This window comes from Seriola lalandi, unplaced genomic scaffold, assembly GCF_002814215.2.
Source record: "Seriola lalandi dorsalis isolate HSWRI2012SDOR001 ecotype SW California unplaced genomic scaffold, Sedor1 jcf7180002054918, whole genome shotgun sequence".
In the NCBI taxonomy this organism is placed as follows: domain Eukaryota; kingdom Metazoa; phylum Chordata; class Actinopteri; order Carangiformes; family Carangidae; genus Seriola; species Seriola lalandi.
In genome coordinates this window covers 321,269-339,053 of record NW_019525470.1, presented here as the reverse complement: position 1 = coordinate 339,053, position 17,785 = coordinate 321,269, and the positions used below count along the sequence as shown (strand labels likewise).

At 40.3% G+C, this 17,785-nt stretch overlaps 1 protein-coding gene across 2 annotated transcripts; it reads right to left on the bottom strand.

Moving 5' to 3' along the window:
* Positions 1-10,691: 10,691 nt before the first annotated feature.
* Positions 10,692-17,231, bottom strand: LOC111673420 (dnaJ homolog subfamily A member 3, mitochondrial-like). 2 transcript variants are annotated; one of them, XM_023431176.2, is made up of 12 exons: positions 17,010-17,231; positions 15,910-16,046; positions 15,552-15,635; positions 15,205-15,414; positions 14,870-15,022; positions 14,521-14,668; positions 14,196-14,260; positions 13,897-14,025; positions 12,917-13,032; positions 12,489-12,583; positions 12,083-12,263; positions 10,692-11,892 (listed from the first exon to the last, which is right to left on the bottom strand). In XM_023431176.2, exons 1-11 carry the CDS (start codon positions 17,212-17,214, stop codon positions 12,097-12,099), a joined length of 1,509 nt encoding a protein of 502 aa, XP_023286944.1. In that variant the 5' UTR covers positions 17,215-17,231; the 3' UTR covers positions 10,692-11,892; positions 12,083-12,096. The 2 variants fall into 2 exon arrangements, with proteins under 2 accessions (XP_023286944.1, XP_023286945.1); XM_023431177.2 differs by lacking the exon at positions 12,083-12,263.
* Positions 17,232-17,785: the final 554 nt, after the last annotated feature.

Genomic DNA, 17,785 nt, shown 5'->3' with positions numbered 1-17,785 from the left:
CTTTTTAACAATATTTCATTTTCTGTCTCTAAATCCTCGAGCGTATCCTTCCAACTTTAGTTTGACTTTCTTCAGCCAACTGCTCCTTTTGTTCATTTTCTTTGTCCTCTTTACCCTAATTCCTCAAGAAAAGCAGCTTCGCCTCTGGCCAGACTATCATTAAAATAATTTGTTCTTAATTGGCTTGTCCTGGTTAAATAAATGTCTAAAGAAAAAAAAAAGGAAAAAAAACGGATAGTCCAGTGAGATTGGACCAGAACCACACCTGCAGCATGGGAACAATCAGACAGGGTTGGGTTGCGTTCCTGACCCAACAGAAAAGTTCTGGCTCGTTGCAGAGATGATAAATCAAACAGACCCAACCCACACACACTGCTGCCAAAGACGTCTAGGCTGCTCAGTTTTGGAAATATGCGCCTGCAGTGTCTATCTGCTAGAATCAAGATATTTTTAATGTAGCCAGAGCAATAAACAAGACTGTCTTGTATTCCTGTTGAGGCAAACTGACAGATTATAGAGTTTCACAGCACATAAAAAGCATTAGGCATCAGTTTGAAGAATGGACTGTATCAGTAGCTGGAGGGAGTGTGCTTTATTTGTGAATAAGCAAAGAGGTGACAATGAATGAAGGAATGAAGTTAACGCTGGCTATGAAGCAATAGCAAAACTGACAAATAACTCCTTTAAACAGTCGACAAAACAACCTCACCTTAAAAGGAACCGTCTGATAGTTAGATGAGAAGATATGAAACTAAAGCCAACAGGCAATTGGCAGGTGCTAAGCTAAGCTAACTGTAACTCCAGAATGAACTTTGAAACAAAGTAAGTGAGCTAAAAAAAAAAAAGCAGAATAATGGACCACCATATGTGCAGTTTGAAAAATAATGCACTCCGCAGATGCTAAATTTTATTAGCCTCCACATGATGATTTATATTTTGATAACCGTGTCTCATCACGAATTATTTCTCACACTGGGCTTCAGACACTCCACTACTGCTATAGGATCATAGACACTACATCCCAGTCTGAGCATGAACATTTATAGTCCCCAACTACATATACTGTAAATTTAACAACACAACACACACACACACATCTAAATACCACATCCCTCCTTCAAACAGCAGTCACATTTACCATAATACTTCATGCTGTGCTTGTTGATGACCACGCTGCGAACACTGTGTGATTTATAGCAGGGGGGTTGTTTGCCACCAGAGGAGACTGGCTGGGGGAGAGAGTGGGTGGAAGAGACGGCAGGAGACATTTTCCCTAACTGCTAACTGAATGATGTGTGTGTGTGTGTGTGTGTGTGTGTGTGTGTGTGTGTGTGTGTGTGTGTGTGTGTGTGTGTAGTCTGGTCAGTTTCTCTCAGGGACTGTGATTCTGACGATATTAAGTTCTGACACATGCAGAGGTGCATGTAGAAACATACAGGCACATATATATATGTACCTAATAAACTTACATGTGATCACATTATAGTTATGAATGTATGCATGTTACCAGTTGTTCCATTAAAATTGCAACAAGTCATAAAATTGAAGAGTCTTTAAGTTATCTAAAATCACTCTGCTTCCTCTCGTTCAGAAAAAGAAAGAAAATAAAATTTTAAATTATAAATTTACGTCCTTCAAAATTTCCCACTTTCACTGAAGTACGCCTTTAATTTTTATAAAATCTATTTCTGCAAAGTATTTTAAAAGGAACCATGAATGTGAATGTTTTGGCTCATTTTTTAACAAACTGCATATAATCATTAAGAGGACATGCTACTGTGTTTAAATCAAAACAAACTCCCATTTCCATTTCTTTCTGTAATGTATGAAAACCAATTAGAAACTTGAGTTGTGTAATCAATCACAGCAAACATGATCAGGTAATGTACAGTTTTCAAATCCATGTGAACTTAAACTGCCAAACATAACTCAAGCAGGTTTCACCAATATGCAAATATGATTTTCATAATGCAAAAAGACAAGGGGAAACCAACCTGATGTACTGCAGGAGGAAAACAAATTAAAAGTGTAGAGGCTGAAAATGAACAGCAACAACATAAAGTGCAGAACTAAAGAGCTAAAACATTACATCATTTTTGCATTTAGAATAAATTGTAGATATAAAAAGTCTACATGTAATGAACACACCATAAAGTTTAACCACACACACACACACACACACACACACACACACACACACACACACACACACACACACACACACACACAGCTGCCTCGGTCCAGTTCCAAATCATTTCAGCACATTTAGTTTTTGGCTAAACTGAGGTTCTCCCAGAGGCTGCCTGCTTAAAGAGGGCTGCTGGTTTCATATAATAATCATCCAGCCACGAGATCCCATGATTTTACCCCGATATCCTCCTTTTCTCAGCTCGACTATAAATCAACCAAAACCCTCAGAACGTATGTTTTTTTCAGGCGGGAGGTTTGGTAGCTGGGTTAAAAGTGAACAGGGCTTCTCAGTCAGCATTACAAATCAGAGGGAAATGCCTGAAAAACATTACCAGGCATGAAGTCATCCATTTATGTGCTATATGTCATTGTGTTTGCGTAGTTGGGTGAGAGTGGGTGGACCGGGGCCAAGCCGGCAGCAAGCTCTGGATTGGTATGGAAATACCATATGGAAAACATTTGGCAATCTGGTAATCTGAGTCTAAATCTGGGGTCAGCCTTTTAATAGTTGGTGAAGCAAGGAACATCTCCTTGACCCTTTGAGATGGATATAAATATACATATGTGCGCGCGCGCACACACACACACACACACACACACACACACACACCGCTGTAAGGCCGCATGCATGTGGCAGCGATCTGGAACCCTAATTAGTGGAGGATGGGGGCAGAAGGAAGGGGAGGGTGAAATTGGACGAGAGGTTCCTCTGATTGAGGGGAAATGGGAAACAGGCTAGAACCAGTGTTACCCTTTAGCCTTACACACACTTACACACACTTACACACACGTACACACACACACACTTCCAGTGAAAGATGGTTACTGGATCAGTAATGAAATATCTCTGAGTTGGCCCACTGCTTGGTGCAGATCCATCCCCTGTGATTATGGCCTCAAGTCCCCGGATGCCAATATCCGTTGGTCCGAAAAAATGCGAGTTTGGAGGCTGTGATTACAGAATGAATCACTGACTAATCTGATTTGGATTACTCACTCTTGCCTTTCTTTCTCTCTCTGTGCTCTGCTGACTCAAAGCGCTCAGATGACTGGTGCAATAAGCCAGATCCTAAACCTTTTATACAATTTAGAAGCTGATACTTTTATCTAGAAAATGACAACAAATAAGGAGGTAGGCGTCAAACCTCAATGCGGGGCTCTGTGGCAGGAGATGTTGGCAGCACACAGCAAGCCTTGTGGGTTGGTGGATGAGTGGAAACCAGGTTCAAGGTCCATGTAAGCAAAGCTCCTTCCCGTCGAAGTGTCCTGAAGCATTACAGTGAGGCCTGCCAGCGCCAGGCATGTTGTTGTGCAGTCAGCCGTGTTGTTTGTGTCGCTATAGGAGTAAACAGAGAACTGCTTTAACACACCAAAGCAGAAAATAGGCCCAGAAATGTACACCATGCTGTAAAACTAATGATGACACACAACTACAAAAATATGACATTATAAAACAAAACAAAAAAATCTGTATCAAAGGAATAGTTTCCCATCTTGGGAAAGAAACATGCCGATTCGCCAACTGATATCACTCGTGTCTGTTCATTAAATATAAGGCTACAGTCGACAGCTTAGCTTAGCTTAGCATAAAGACTGGAAACGGGGGAAACAGCCTGAAAAGCTCTTTTGCTGAACTCCTATGAAAACTGAATTGTAAAAACAAAAACTTGCAGTTTTACAGGGAGTTACGTGCCAGACTATTTCTTCAGAAACTCAGGAAGCCTCTGAAATGAAAGAAGAAATCATCTGGCGCATTAACATGCTGTTTTTTATACATATTGAATAAACTTACTGTTAATTTGTGAGATTTGGGGGGGGCTGGTAGGCACCATGTTTCCAGTCTTTATGCCCAGTTAAGCTAATCTCTGCTGGCTCGAATATCTCACGGCTGCAGGGATTTAATTTCAGGGTTCAATTTGATTCAAAGAACGAGCTCGTACGAGGTGTCGTCAGAAAACATCTAAAGGCAAAGAGGCAGTGAAAGAACAGCTGGACACCATAAAGGGAGGTTAGATGTGATGAATTGTACGAATGGAGAAAATGGAGCTCGACTCTGGACAGTCTCTTCTCAAAGACATTGATAGTTTTTGCCGTTTTTGCTGCGTGAAGCTTGTTTGATTGTCAGTACGAGAAAAACAAATACCCCCTGCAACTCCCAATGTTCGTGTTCATCCATTTGAAGCATTCTGATGTCTCTATCATTTTCAATCTTTAAGTCATCTTCTTCAAACCCCAGTTCTAGTCATGAATCGTGCAGCTCGATTCAATCACGCCATTGAAAACCAAGTCAGCGCTCTGGATCTCACAGTGGCTGCCTTTCATTAAATCATGTTGATTTGTGCTCTGTACATCCAGATAAAAAAATTCCTGTGTGTGATTTTTTTTGTTTGTGGGTCATTCACTTCACACTAAAAGGATTATTCGCCATCCAGGTCTCATCCCCTGCCTCACTTGCTTCCAGGGACAAGGAGGCTTAGGGTCTGTCTATAACTTCACGTATCCTCAAGACAAGAGCCAGTGAACCCAGTGGGAACAAAGCAGACAAATCCCAGGCTTAGGGCTCTCCACATAAAACAAACCCCTTTTCCCAGTGGACAGAGCAGCCGCACCAGTGAATAATCCTGGTAAACCAGGCTTAGGATGGGTTGCTTCCAGGCATCAAGGGTACTAAATCTCACACACTGTCACCAGCTGGGAGTCTTCTATACATTCATGCATCCTGTCACAAACAGGCAGTTATAATGTGCATTCAGTCACTGTCTCTTTGCCCACACAGACGGCATTCTGGCGCTCAAAATATAATTATCCATCAGCCTGCAATAGTAACACAACCTCTTTGTGCTGCCCTGTGAGAAGCTGTGAGGCTGTTTGTACTGTAACGCTAAAGTGAAAAACTCTATTCTCACTCCACATGATGCCTTCTTACTTTTCCCAGTTACTCACAGCAACCAGCTGCCAGTCACACATGACTGGCAGGCAGAAGTCTTTATCTGTTTGTATAGCTAAGGGTCTATATGTGTGTCTGCCTTTATGGCCACACAAGGTCAAATAATGTCCTGAAGTCGGTCATTACGTTCAAGATTTAATTGGCTTTTACTGACTTTGATAAAGTCTGGCTCTCTGAGACAAAATCTGTCACTTAATCATGTTGTAAAGGTCTTTGTTGTTTGACTGTTCCCACTCAGCATTTAACACAATGTATAGCTGTGGATTTAAATATAAAAAAGCCTTGTGTCTCCTTAACTACCGAGCTTTTAAAGGGGCTGTTTTTTGTCTGGCGCCAATCTTTGACACCATCCAATTTTGTTTGGAAAGGCTTTCAGCAGCCTGAAAAGGTCAAAGATTATTTGTGCCCTCGCAGGAACATGTATTCAATTAAATAAAAGAGAAAACATTTGTGTTATCAAAGAATAAAATACAATTTTAAAGTAATTTCCATTTAAAATTCAAGCTATAGAGGTGAAGTTCTTTCCATCACATGCAGTAAAGGCTGTATGTAATTGTATATAGTGCAGCCCTGATGTAATTATAAACAATTCTGAACATATGGAGGCCATATTTCTATCTACTTAACTATGTAAATAATAATAATGAATTTAAGAGATGTTTTGATATAACAAGGGAAAGCTTATATCAGATTGTAGTATCAGCCGGAAGATCTTAATAACTAACAGACGGTGCAGGGTGTACGAACATAATGCACACACTTTAGTTGCATTATAGACCAAAAAGCTTATGGTTGTGTAACTTATGACTGTCACAGTGCTAAAGCTAGAGCACACTGCCCAGATACACACTTGTACTGGCCACCAATATGGAGTTGTTACAGTTCTAGTTGTGTTGTTAGGATAACCATCATTGACCACTCATCATGCTAAGCTTAAGACCTGAGGCTTAGTTAGCATACTGAACATATGGAGCTTAGCATAGTAAACTGCTAACAATAGGCATTTGCAATCATTTAATTATGCATACTCTCATCATTCACATTGTCAATTTGTCTTTCACACACACACACACACACACACACACACACACACACACACACACACACACACACACACATTCAATTCAATCATTAATACATCCAATGATATTATTCAATCCTATGACCAAAATGTTTGTTTGGATGAGTTCCCTCCATTTTACCTGGTGGTCATTGGTCCAAACTGCCAAGCAGGAAGTGAGAACATCCAATGTGCTTTAAAGTATGGGGAACTAAGACTGTACCATGTTGCCTGGACTGCAGGGGGGTGAATGGGGAGACCCACAATTAAACCTTTTCGTTTTTTAGTACCTTTGTTTTTTTCCTAATAAAATTGTCATTTTAACAGTTTTACCAAGTGCTACACATATTTAGAACCAGCATAACCTCAGCTAATAATAAATGTCACTCAATAAAGACTTCTGGACAGTATAATAGAGGCTAATAGCCCATAAAACAAAAAGAAAAAAAAAACTAACCTTAAATTTTTCCTTATTTAATAGATAAAAACACTGTAAATTATAATAAAGAAGAAAAAAATCCACACAGAAAATTTTACTTATTTGTTTGAGTTGTTGTGATTTGAAGTTTGCAGTATTTATGGGCATTTTTTGTCTGGTCGTGGAAAAATCAGCCCCAAATCCTCTGCGTCTTTATTCTGTCACTTAAATAAACTCTAAACAACTTCTCCTCACTTTGATATCAGAATAAAACAACACTGCTCCCATTCAGTCAGGTAATAAAGTCAAGGCAGGCAAAGCCTCTGAATCTGACACTCTGATTGGCTCTGACGTCACCCACTGGAGCCAGTAGGAATGTCTGATCAGTTGCGTGACGGTAGATGTTACTGGCAGAATGCGGATCAGAATTTATCAATAAACACTCCAACAGAAAGCAGCAATGTGCCAGAAAAACAGTAAAACTACTCCAGATATTTAGTAACTTTCAATGTTAGTGTCTCGATTTTAGTCAGTGACGAAAAACGGACGATAGTCTCATTTAAGGAGAAAAAACGGCACGTCTCTATGGCAGACTGTCGCGTAGCAATTACGCTCTACAGACAACGTGACATTTAGACCAACGGCTTAAGAGGGTTAAATGACTTTCCCTGGGCAACAATATTTAAGACTAATGGTCTTATATGAACCTGAACTGAGTGTTAAGCCTTTTTATCATCTACAGCATTATGTCAATCATAACCTGGCACATCTCCTAGTTGTGGAAACGCTTTCATTTTGTTCCAAAGGAGGACAGAACATTTCACTTGTTTGTTCAGGTTGAAAATAAAATGCATTTCATTGTCCACTTTATTGTGGCCTTCAACATCAAACTGTTTCACTTTACTAAAATGCTCTTGAAAGTTGTGTATGTTTAAGTTTATCATGCTGCATATCACTTGTCTGAATACATTAATGATATATGATCATCATGTGACCCGCCGGCCCGTCCATGGGCCCATGAATTCAAATATTCAGTTCATTTAGCACTAACCACAAGGACATACATATGATTTATTAATATCTACCAGCATTCTGTACCAGCAGAGCGTAACGAACCTACCGTTAATGCATGTAGAACTCCGATCCTCTCTCCATTGCTCTGTTACTTGTATTCCTTTAGTCCGTAAGGGTCCACAGGTCACAAAAACCGAAAGGGTTCCTTTTAAAAGTATTCCAGTTTATGAATATCATCATGAGAAGTTCAAAGCAGACAACTGAGCGATTTGTATCCACTGATCTTCCCTCATTTCTCCTCTCCTGTGGCTGTCCTTGCGGGTCTGCTGTTGTTTGTTAGCTTTCTGGCTACAAAATAGAGCTCTCCCTGGCTAATGACGTAATGACATGTACTCTGTCAGAAAAAGCCTGTTTTTTTCACAGCTTTTCTGAATGGCACCAGTATGTAGATAGACGTCTCCCCTGACCAATCAGAGCAAACTAGGGGGGATGGGCCCTTCAGAGGCAGGGCCAATAGGCTCAGGTAAAGATGGGCTGAGGTAAGTGTAAAGACAGCTCAATAGTATGCTCTGTTTGGAGTGGTTCCAAAAGGTTTCTTAGACATCAAAATGCTTCAGTATGTTTTATATTATTTCATATTAAAGAGTAAAAGCACATTTCTCCCAGTTTTCCTTTTACAGAGGTTTATGTGAAAATATACTATGAATGCCAACTTAACTCTTAGGCCTAGAGGCCTTGAAGCTTCACAGAACAGTTTTGGAAGATATGTAGAATTATTGTGGAGCTTTTTCATTGTTCTTGTATGAAGTAAATCCTGTTGGTAGTTATGTAATATGATTTTTTTTTACAGGCAACGATTGAAAAATACAAAAAAAATACCATGTATGAGCTAATGTGGTTTACGTTGGGTTGTAGTCACCACTACAGCGTATGTAGGTGTATTTTAACACCACTTAAATACGAGTATTCCTTCAGTCATCGATATTAATGCAATACATACATTGTATTCTTACATCTAACACTAAATGCAGGCACAGACACTAAGAAAAGAATCCTGTCTTACATAAAACCTTTTACTTTCCATTCTTTCTTTCAGAGGAGGGAAAAAGTGGAACTGCGGTTAAGTCCTGAAAACAAAGTGGTTTTGACCCTCAAAGGATTTAAAAGGATGAGTAAGATGGAATATGGCAACCCATTCATCGTCACAAACTGTAATGAGTGAGCAAGAGTGATTTACAATGAAGATGACATCATAATGAGTGGGCACGGTGGTGATTTGTAAAGGGAAAGGGAAGTGGGAAGCTCAGGCTGCCATACATGACCTTTAAATTCAGCTACTGATGTGATGTCATCAGCTTGGTTTTATTTATCTACGTTTCTCTTTTAAGTGACACTCGGTTTCAAATCTTCACTGTCTACTTCTGGATCTGAACAGTCAGAGTTAACGTGGCTGCATGCAGGACTTTCAGCACAGTAAGAGGAGGAGAAGAAGAGCCACTCATGTAGTTTCACTTCCAAGATTTGTCCAGCCGAAGTAATTAAGCTTTTGGCAGCTGTTCCCAGATGTTTACCTGTTGTTTATCTAGTGTGGAGCATTGATTGAACCACAAGTTTTCAGATGCTGATTGGAAAAGTAGACAGGTTCTGGTTCAATAGAGGGCAGAGTGAGGCTTAGTCTATTGGCTGGGCTTTTAAGAACTGAATCTAATGTTGTCTGCTGATTAACAGTGCAGACCAGGTTGTAATCATGCTTAACTGGTGCTGATAGTGCAGGTTATCTACTGCCTGCAGCAAGGCTTGTATCGTCCACGAATTTTGTTATTTATAAGCTCCCATTACCCCTGAATGTACCATGTACATGAGCATTTACGACACTGGCAAATTAAATTATTTTTTTGTCACCTTATGTTTTATGAACCTGTTCAGTTAGTACAGTGGTTCTACATAGTCCATAATGCCTCAGTGGCTCTTACCAGGAAGTAGTGCACGTATCGGATTCTAGTTTGGTATGTTTTAATCTTCTTTCTGGGAGAATAAGGTAAACAGGTAAACAGGAAAAATGTAAATGTACAAGACTGTGATATTAGCAAGTGATGCCTATCGTACAAACATCTTCAATTTTTATCCTGTGAGGTAATCGAGTTTTAATACATGTACATGAATGTGTTTACAATTTCTGTTTTTGTCATGATTTCTTTGCAACGAACACATTATCTTCCTGGTGACAAAGATGAACCTGCTATGAACAAGTCGCCACTAGTCGTGTAAAATAATTGGACACTGCTCTCTACAGTACCTGCAGCCGCTGTCAGACATATTGAGAGAATGCTTTTAAAGCATGTATCAAAAATGAATTTTAACTCTCTAGATGACAGCTGTGCAAATATTTTTACAGACTATTGATCACAGACTTCTTCCACCTGCTTCCTCCATAAGATTCTGCCTCAGTAGTAAAAGCACATCTGTCCAGACAAATGCTCAGAGGGAGGATACATGACACGCTCCTATAAATCACATCCTGTACATTCATCCTTTAACGCCAATATTTTATTGAGCAACATAGTCATGTCCTACATCCCTTTTTACCATTTATAACCCACGTTAAATGTGAACAGAAAATATACTGTGACAATATGGAGCGATCAGCCATCAGCCTGTTCTGAACATAAATGTGAATCATATGAAATCATAACTCTCCCTTAGAGGCAACACAAGTCCTGTTTGTGAAGACTGACCACTTTTAGTCTGAGCACAGTTGGAAAACCCCGGTCTGAAATGTTCCCAGTGACCCTCACAAAAGCTTCTGTTCATACGCCGCACACAGCGGTTAACTGGGCGGCTGGAGACATCAAACAGTCGGCGGACTGGAGTTCAAGTGCGTGAGCGTCAAAGAGAGTTGTTCAGTCTCGTGTAGCACTGAGAATGGAAGAGAAGGGTCGATCACGACACTACTGACTCAACACTGCTCTCTATCGTTGAGTTTATGTATTACAGTTGAAATGGTCAAGCTTAGTTTAAAAACAAATCGACCGAAACAAATGAATGAAAGCTGAAAAAAAACATAACCTTCAATACGTTTTTTTTATTTAAATAGTTTTTGCAGTTTGTCACCACACACAGGTGCAACAATCCACAATGAGAACAACTAAGTCTGGATCGGACAGTAACAAATATTGAAGATCAGGGTTTGAGTTTTCCATCCTTTTACATTCCTTATTAAAACAATGGTATCCCACCAGATTTAACAGTACTGGAATATTTAACAGCCAGTAAAGATTAATATATGGGAAAACATAAAACATAATTTTATGGGATACATAATGTCCTATGAGTTCCCAGTATGTTTCCTAAAAAGAGTCCTGTAATTTGGTACTAACTGTTAAGCAAATAGAGATAATCAAACCCTTAGGAAATACACAGTTAGCACATAGAAAGCTGTACCACTATAATCTTAATGACTGGAGAAACTTTCAATGATCCATTTAAAACCATGTAAATATCCATTGACTGTATCGGCAGCTTTATTCTCTACATTTGTTGAGTTGTATGTTGTAGTGTTGACAATTTTAATATTGGTTCATGCGGAGCAGATCCACTGTCAAGGGATTACTAGAAAATTATCAGAATTAATTGGAAGTGCATCAGTTGAGCACTGCCCACATTTTACTACAGTCAGTGCCAAATGTCATAGTCCTCTTCAGGAACTTCCCAGAGAACTTACAGTGGTGTATCAGTTCTTTTCTAGGACATTATTACAACAATTATAATTTACTTCCTAAAACCCATACAATGCTTTGCTTTTCATCCAGTTACAATCCATTTTCATAGCCTGCATTACTGGTTTTGACTGGCTATAAATTTTTGTTGCCATTTTAATGGCTCATCTACCACAGTTTTATTTAACAGCATGTCTGTAGAGCACCTCGTGACTCAAGGAGCAGTGAGGTTTCAAACACAGTAAGCAGGCAGGAGAGTTATTGCACAATAGCCATGTGTAGTCGCCATCTTGTTTTTCTTCCAGCAGATCTTGAGTTTCTCAGCCCAGCACCTGTCTATGGTGATGGGCCAGTGGGTGTGTGGATGGATCTGATGTCTGCATGGCCTGTTTGCCAACTGCAACTTCGACAATGTGTGACTGTGTCAACACAAATACCACTATGCCTCTCTCTTCCTCCTCCTCGCTCAACCCCCAAAGCAGGAGACGACAGCATGGAGCCCCAGTCAGTGGCTTTCATTTCTTCCTTTACCATGTTGTTTTTTTGCCTGTAGAAAAAGGTGGAACATACTTTATAATAAAATAACTTCAAGCTCTTTAAACTAAAGTTTAAAGTTTACCACAGTCACTCTGCAGATAATGACTCAGTGTACTGTTTCAGTTTATGTTAAGTAAAGGATAATCTAATTCAAATCAGTATGTCTATCGGGGAAGGAGTGAAAGGTTTGAAGCTCCCACCTTCAGCCTGAGTGTCAGCTAAACATTTTCTTTAGTTTAGAGAAGAAGCCTCCCTCCTCCTTCTGCTCCTGCTGTTTTTCCCTTCCCTCGTCTGAGCTGGTCGTCTTCGCACCAGTTGCTGAAGTACTGCTGCCGCTGCTGCTGCTGCTGCTGCTGCTGCTGCTACTGCTGCTGCCCCCTCCTGGACACAGACACAAACTCCATCAGTTCAAATACTGATACCAATTGCAACATAGGCCCTGAGAGCAGAGGGAGGGAGGGACTGACTGACTGACTGACTGACTGACTGACTGACTGACTGACTGACTGACTGACTGACTGACTGACTGACTGACTACAGGTGCATCTGCAGACTAGGGTGGAGTGATGTTTGGATTGAATGGTGGAGTTGAACTGTAGCCCTGACCTGCAGAAGGATTGACACCGTTGACGGTTCCCTGCACGTCCGTCTCCTCCTCAGCATAACTCAGCAACAGAGAGCGCTGCTTTCGAGTCAGCTTCCTGCAAGAAGAACACACCACAAACAATTCAGGAACACAAACCATTTATAATTTTTCACATATCCACTTCACAGTGTAAGACATAATCAGATGACAGTTATTTGACTGCCTTTGACTTTCAATGTTGATGAAGACAAACCTGAGACACTTTACACATTACACAGAAAATTCTGGATGCCTTACAGATTAAGTGATACACATATCATGATAATTTAAAATAAAATATTTTCAAAATCTAAAATGAATCACAGTTGTGATTTAACATGCTAATAGTGCAGTCATATTAATCTAGGACAACAAGCAATTACAGCATGTCTTTGTATGTGTGTCTTACTTGGGCACTCTGATCTTGATGTGAACGTAATGATCTCCGTAGCTGTAACTGTTCATCCTCCGAATGCCTTTCCCCTGCAGCCGGATCACCTGATCAGCCTGGCAACTGGCAGGAATCTGAAAACACAGACAATAAACATTGAAACAGAGAACAGACTTAGCTGAAACTCTGCTGGCAGTGAATTCTAGGAAACAAGAGAAAAAAAAGGCAGTTCTCAGATGCTTTCACCTCTGCTGTCATTAAAGCTCCCCCTGCTGGCTGGTCACAAATCAAATTCAGTCCTGGTTTACAATCACAGCTCACGCAGGGAGAAATTATCTGTCCTTGTCTTTAGACTCAGGAAATCACACTATTTTAATTCTCTCTGCTGCCTTCAGTACAGTCGATCACTCCGTCCTCTCGGACCACCGTCAGCATGTTACTGACATTCAGGGACAGGCCCTTCAGTAGTTTGCCTCCTATCTCCAATACAGATCAACCCCTGTTAAAATTGATAATATCTCCACTCTCTCTCACCTATCTCCATCTCCTGTGGGGTGCAGCAAGGCTCCATATTAGGCCTTATTTTAATTTCCTTGTATATGTTTCCTTTCGTGGTCTATTTTAAGAAAATTTAATACCTCCATGTTATGCAGACAACACCCAGCTGTATCCATCACTGCAACCTGGTGATCCCCCTCCACCAATATCTTTAAAACTTTTCGATGTGCTTTTTTTATTATATTATCCACATATTCTATGCTTTTATTAAATAACCTACATCCTCTTATTTGTCTTGTTTTTATTTGATTTTAATCAATCTCATAATTCCACCTCTTTGTAAAGCACTTCGGTTAACATTTTGTGTTTATAAATGTGCTCTATAAATGATCTGACCTGACTTGACTTATCTATCTAAAAGCTGATATTTTAGTGTTCTGAGTGGGAACTTGAGGAATAGTGCTATGTATTATAATCCCTACGCCCTGCTGCTTACTCACCATTATACTGATGGCTTGGTAGAGGCCCTGTGCTGTGGCTGTGCCCCCCAGGATGGCTTGAGCTATGGAAATGGGCACATCTGAGTGGATGTCTGCTCCGTTGCGCCTGAACACTGGGCTCCTCTGGACCTGTACACAGACATTTTTAATATAACACATCAAATACTTTTAAAATCAACCTCCAATGTTATTATAGTATATTTTCTGGCTTTCGGTACTAGCAAATAATTCATTTAATTAAATTCGATTCAAATTTAATCCATTTCTAAATCAGTCACAGACTTAAAAGAACAACTTACCCTGAATGTAATGAGGATTTCTCTTGTGCCTACTGACATGCGTACTGTCTGACCGTTTTCCACTCCTGTAAGAAAATATCAGATACATGATTTTGGCTCAATGTATTTGTCATTACATAACAACTTCCAGATTCAAGTCTGATGAACCTTTTAAAGCAGGGTAAAAACATTCACAGCTTTATTTAGGATTAAATAACACAAAGAATTCCTCAGGATTATTAAATTCAGTAGAAGCTGCTTAAGTTAAGTAGGGTTAAGTTATGCATAAAGACAGATCAATCAAGCTTTTGTCCTTCACTTGTGAGATTTCAGGGTGGAAACCTACCAGCGGGTACAGGTACAGTGACCTTCTGCCTCTTCTTGGTCTGACCTGAACCTCTGCACAGAGCACAGGGCGTAGTTATAATGGATCCCTTCCCACCGCAGCGTCGACAGGTGGTGCGCATCATGAAGGGACCTGTGTTGATCGACTCCTGCAGGGGGCGACACAGACAGTCTTATACTGTGCACAAGCTGATTGATGGTGGAACAGTAAAAACAGCGTGGTAAAGTTCTGAGAGGAAATCCAACCATGGGAGAAATTAAAGCCTGAGGAGCGTAGACCTTGGCTCCACAAGTTAAAGGACAGTGGCCCTGCTAAATACCTCACACACTCATGCTGCTCTGAAACTCACCATGCCAGTGCCGTTGCAGTAGTGACAATGTGACACCTTGGTGCCCGGCTCACTGCCTTTTCCATCACACCTTGGGCAGGCGTCGTCAATGTTCACATTCAGCTCCTTGTTCGCTCCCTTCGCTGCCTCTGCAAATGTAAGCTCCATCACAAACTGAGGAAAGACGAGAAACTTATTTACTTTAGTCCACATTTAATGCATGTATAGTATATTTAATTCTTCATTTAGATAACAATAAAAAGATATAAATATCAAAGTAAAAAACTCACATGTAAAATAATGGTTTAAGGTATAATATCAAAACATGTAGATTCTACAGAGCTGCAAGTTCTCACCTCAGGCCTTTGTTCAAACATGTTGTGGATATCTCCAAAGCCCATTCCTCCAGTAAACTCTCCAAAGATCTTCCTGAAGAGCTCCTCAGGGTCTATACTGGTTCCCCCGGCTCTGTAGTACTGCTGCTGACTTGCCCCAGCTCGACTGGGGTCGAAGCCTGCTGCTCCGTATGTGTCATACTGCTTCCTCTTCACCTCATCACTCAGCACCTAAACAGGAACAGAGCAAATCTGTGAGTTTTTTGCCAAGGTCAGAAGAACATTTTATGATGCTGCTTATCTTCTATCTTGCACATAACTGGAAAAAATTATTCTTCTTGACACCATTCTGCAATCTTATTTTTTACCTCATAGGCTTCAGCCAGTTTGGCAAACTTCTCTTTGGCCTCTGGGTCATCTGGGTTGGTATCCGGGTGGTACTTCTTTGCCAACTGGTGCGAGATGATTAAACATTAATGAAGACGGAGCAAAATGTGGGAGAAAAGATAAGGGCAGGGCATCAATTTAACCCCTTTCCAAAGGTATCCAAAACATACTAGATTTCTAACACTTCAGGTATTGGGGCCTCTTGATCCTGTTGTTTTATTACATCTCACAATGCATCAACAATCTTTTTAGATACTTTCTGTCTCCATTTAAAATGAGAAAATAGTCATCTATGTAGGTGTTAACAGCTTGGGATCATTAAATACGTGCGTCTCTGACCTGGTAATAAGCCTTTTTGATGTCCTTTTGAGAGGCAGAGCGGGAGACACCCAAGACCTCATAGAAGTCCTGTTTGTTTGCCAACCTGCTGCTGGTGTGAAAAGAGTGGCAGGTAGTGACATGTGGAAATCGCACCGCTGCAGAGATAAGGATACAAAAAAGGCTTTTTAATCAGGAGTACAACATTCAGATGGTTGGTGAGATATCTGCATTATTCAATGAGGAGTCTTGTCTGTGCCTAGAGATAAAGAAGCATAAAGAAACTAGCTGCTTGTCATAGCAGTCAGTCAACACCAAGGTGCAAACAGCCTTTTCTCACTGCTGTGAAAGTGTTAGACATTTTGGGTGAAGCCTTAACTCTGTCATTCATCCTATTTCAAACCAGGTCTCGATCAAAACCCACCATACTCAGACTGGTCAAATCTGCACTAAATTACCCTGGAGAAGTCAGAAACTCAATAAAACATTTTCAGATTTATGAAACATTAATTGTAATGCATTTATTATCATGTCGCCACCACATACACCAGGTCCTGATAAAAAAAAAAACACTATAAAAGACTAGTCAAATCTGGACTAGATTCTCCCAGAGAGGATAAAGACTGAAAACCAGTTTCAGTTTTATAAAACGTTTGTTCTATTTGTAAAAACGCAAAAAAGGGGAGTTTCATAGCTTTTTCAGGTCTAGAGCACATCAGTCCAGATCTCCCATTTTCACAACTCAGCGTAATAGATGTTCCTAATAAACTGCCAGCTGAGTGTGTTGTCCCGACTTAGATATAAACGTGACCGTGGAAGTCCAAACGATGCTGACACACAGGAGATGTGGCTGCAACAAGGTCAGCGTGCAGACAGGCTGTTACTGATATAACAACACTGCAAACACAGACACGAGTTACATCACTCTGTCATCACGGCTAACCCGCCTCACGGGACTACACCAGCTTCACTTTAACTGGCTGTTCACTGTAAAGTTCACATCCGCATCATAACACCAGGGCGACTGAGCTCTGAACCGACTAATGAAGTTATAAAAAAGTGACAAGAGGACTGCTAATATAAGAAACTTTGACCGTTATGCTAACATTTAGCTATCTCACCTGTTAGTCCTTTCAATGTCACGACATTCCCATGTCTCCAGGAGCTCGTGCTAACCGCTGTCCCACCCCGGTGCACCTGCGATATCGTGGCGGAACAAACTCCAGCATGTCTGGCGGAGACAATTAGAAAGCAGCCGTTACGTTGACGAGGAGAAACTGATGCTGCTAACCAGCGTGTAGTCAACCGGGTAGCGGAGGACGCCATTTTCGCGTCACTACCGGCGTCCGAGCCTCTCTGCGCATGTGCGGGTGATGAAAATTTACCAAATTAAAAGTCGTTATGTTGTGTAATGCGATAAAACTAACTGCACTTACAATTATCAGGCTTCGTGTAGTTTAATTAAGTCTGTCAATCTTGTGCCACTTTATACTAAATTACACTAGAATACAATATCAAAATGCTGCATCATCGTTAACAAATTGGTGAGAAGTCACTCATTTATAAAAAGTTAGTCAGTTAGCATAATAGTCACTTTTAATACTTTTTGTATTTTTCTCATAATAAGTATGTACGTGTATGCTACCTGCAGTAGAAATAAACCACAGACATTAGCTTTCAATAACTAAAATAAAATTAACATATTTTGCTCTTGAGAGCACAATAAAAATCTCTTTGGTATCTCTGCATGAAGGTCAAAGGGCATCAAGACCAAGTACTGATATTTTTCTTTTACTTTTAGAGAAATGATAAAAGAAAAAGAAGTGAGAAACGAATACCTGAAAATAGATATGGAAAATAACCTGCAAACATATTTGTGAGTCAGCTGCAGCTTTTT

Bases quoted from the DNA above. Each gene is read 5' to 3' on its own strand.
- LOC111673420 (XM_023431176.2), bottom strand. From the start codon at position 17,214: ATGGCGTCCTCCGCTACCCGGTTGACTACACGCTGGTTAGCAGCATCA. The intron at 15,636-15,909 runs GTCAGAGACGCA...ATCTCGCACCAG, and splicing joins TCAAAAAGGCTTATTACCAG to TTGGCAAAGAAGTACCACCC. The intron at 14,669-14,869 runs GTGAGTTTCAGA...CGCCCCCTGCAG, and splicing joins ACTGCAACGGCACTGGCATG to GAGTCGATCAACACAGGTCC.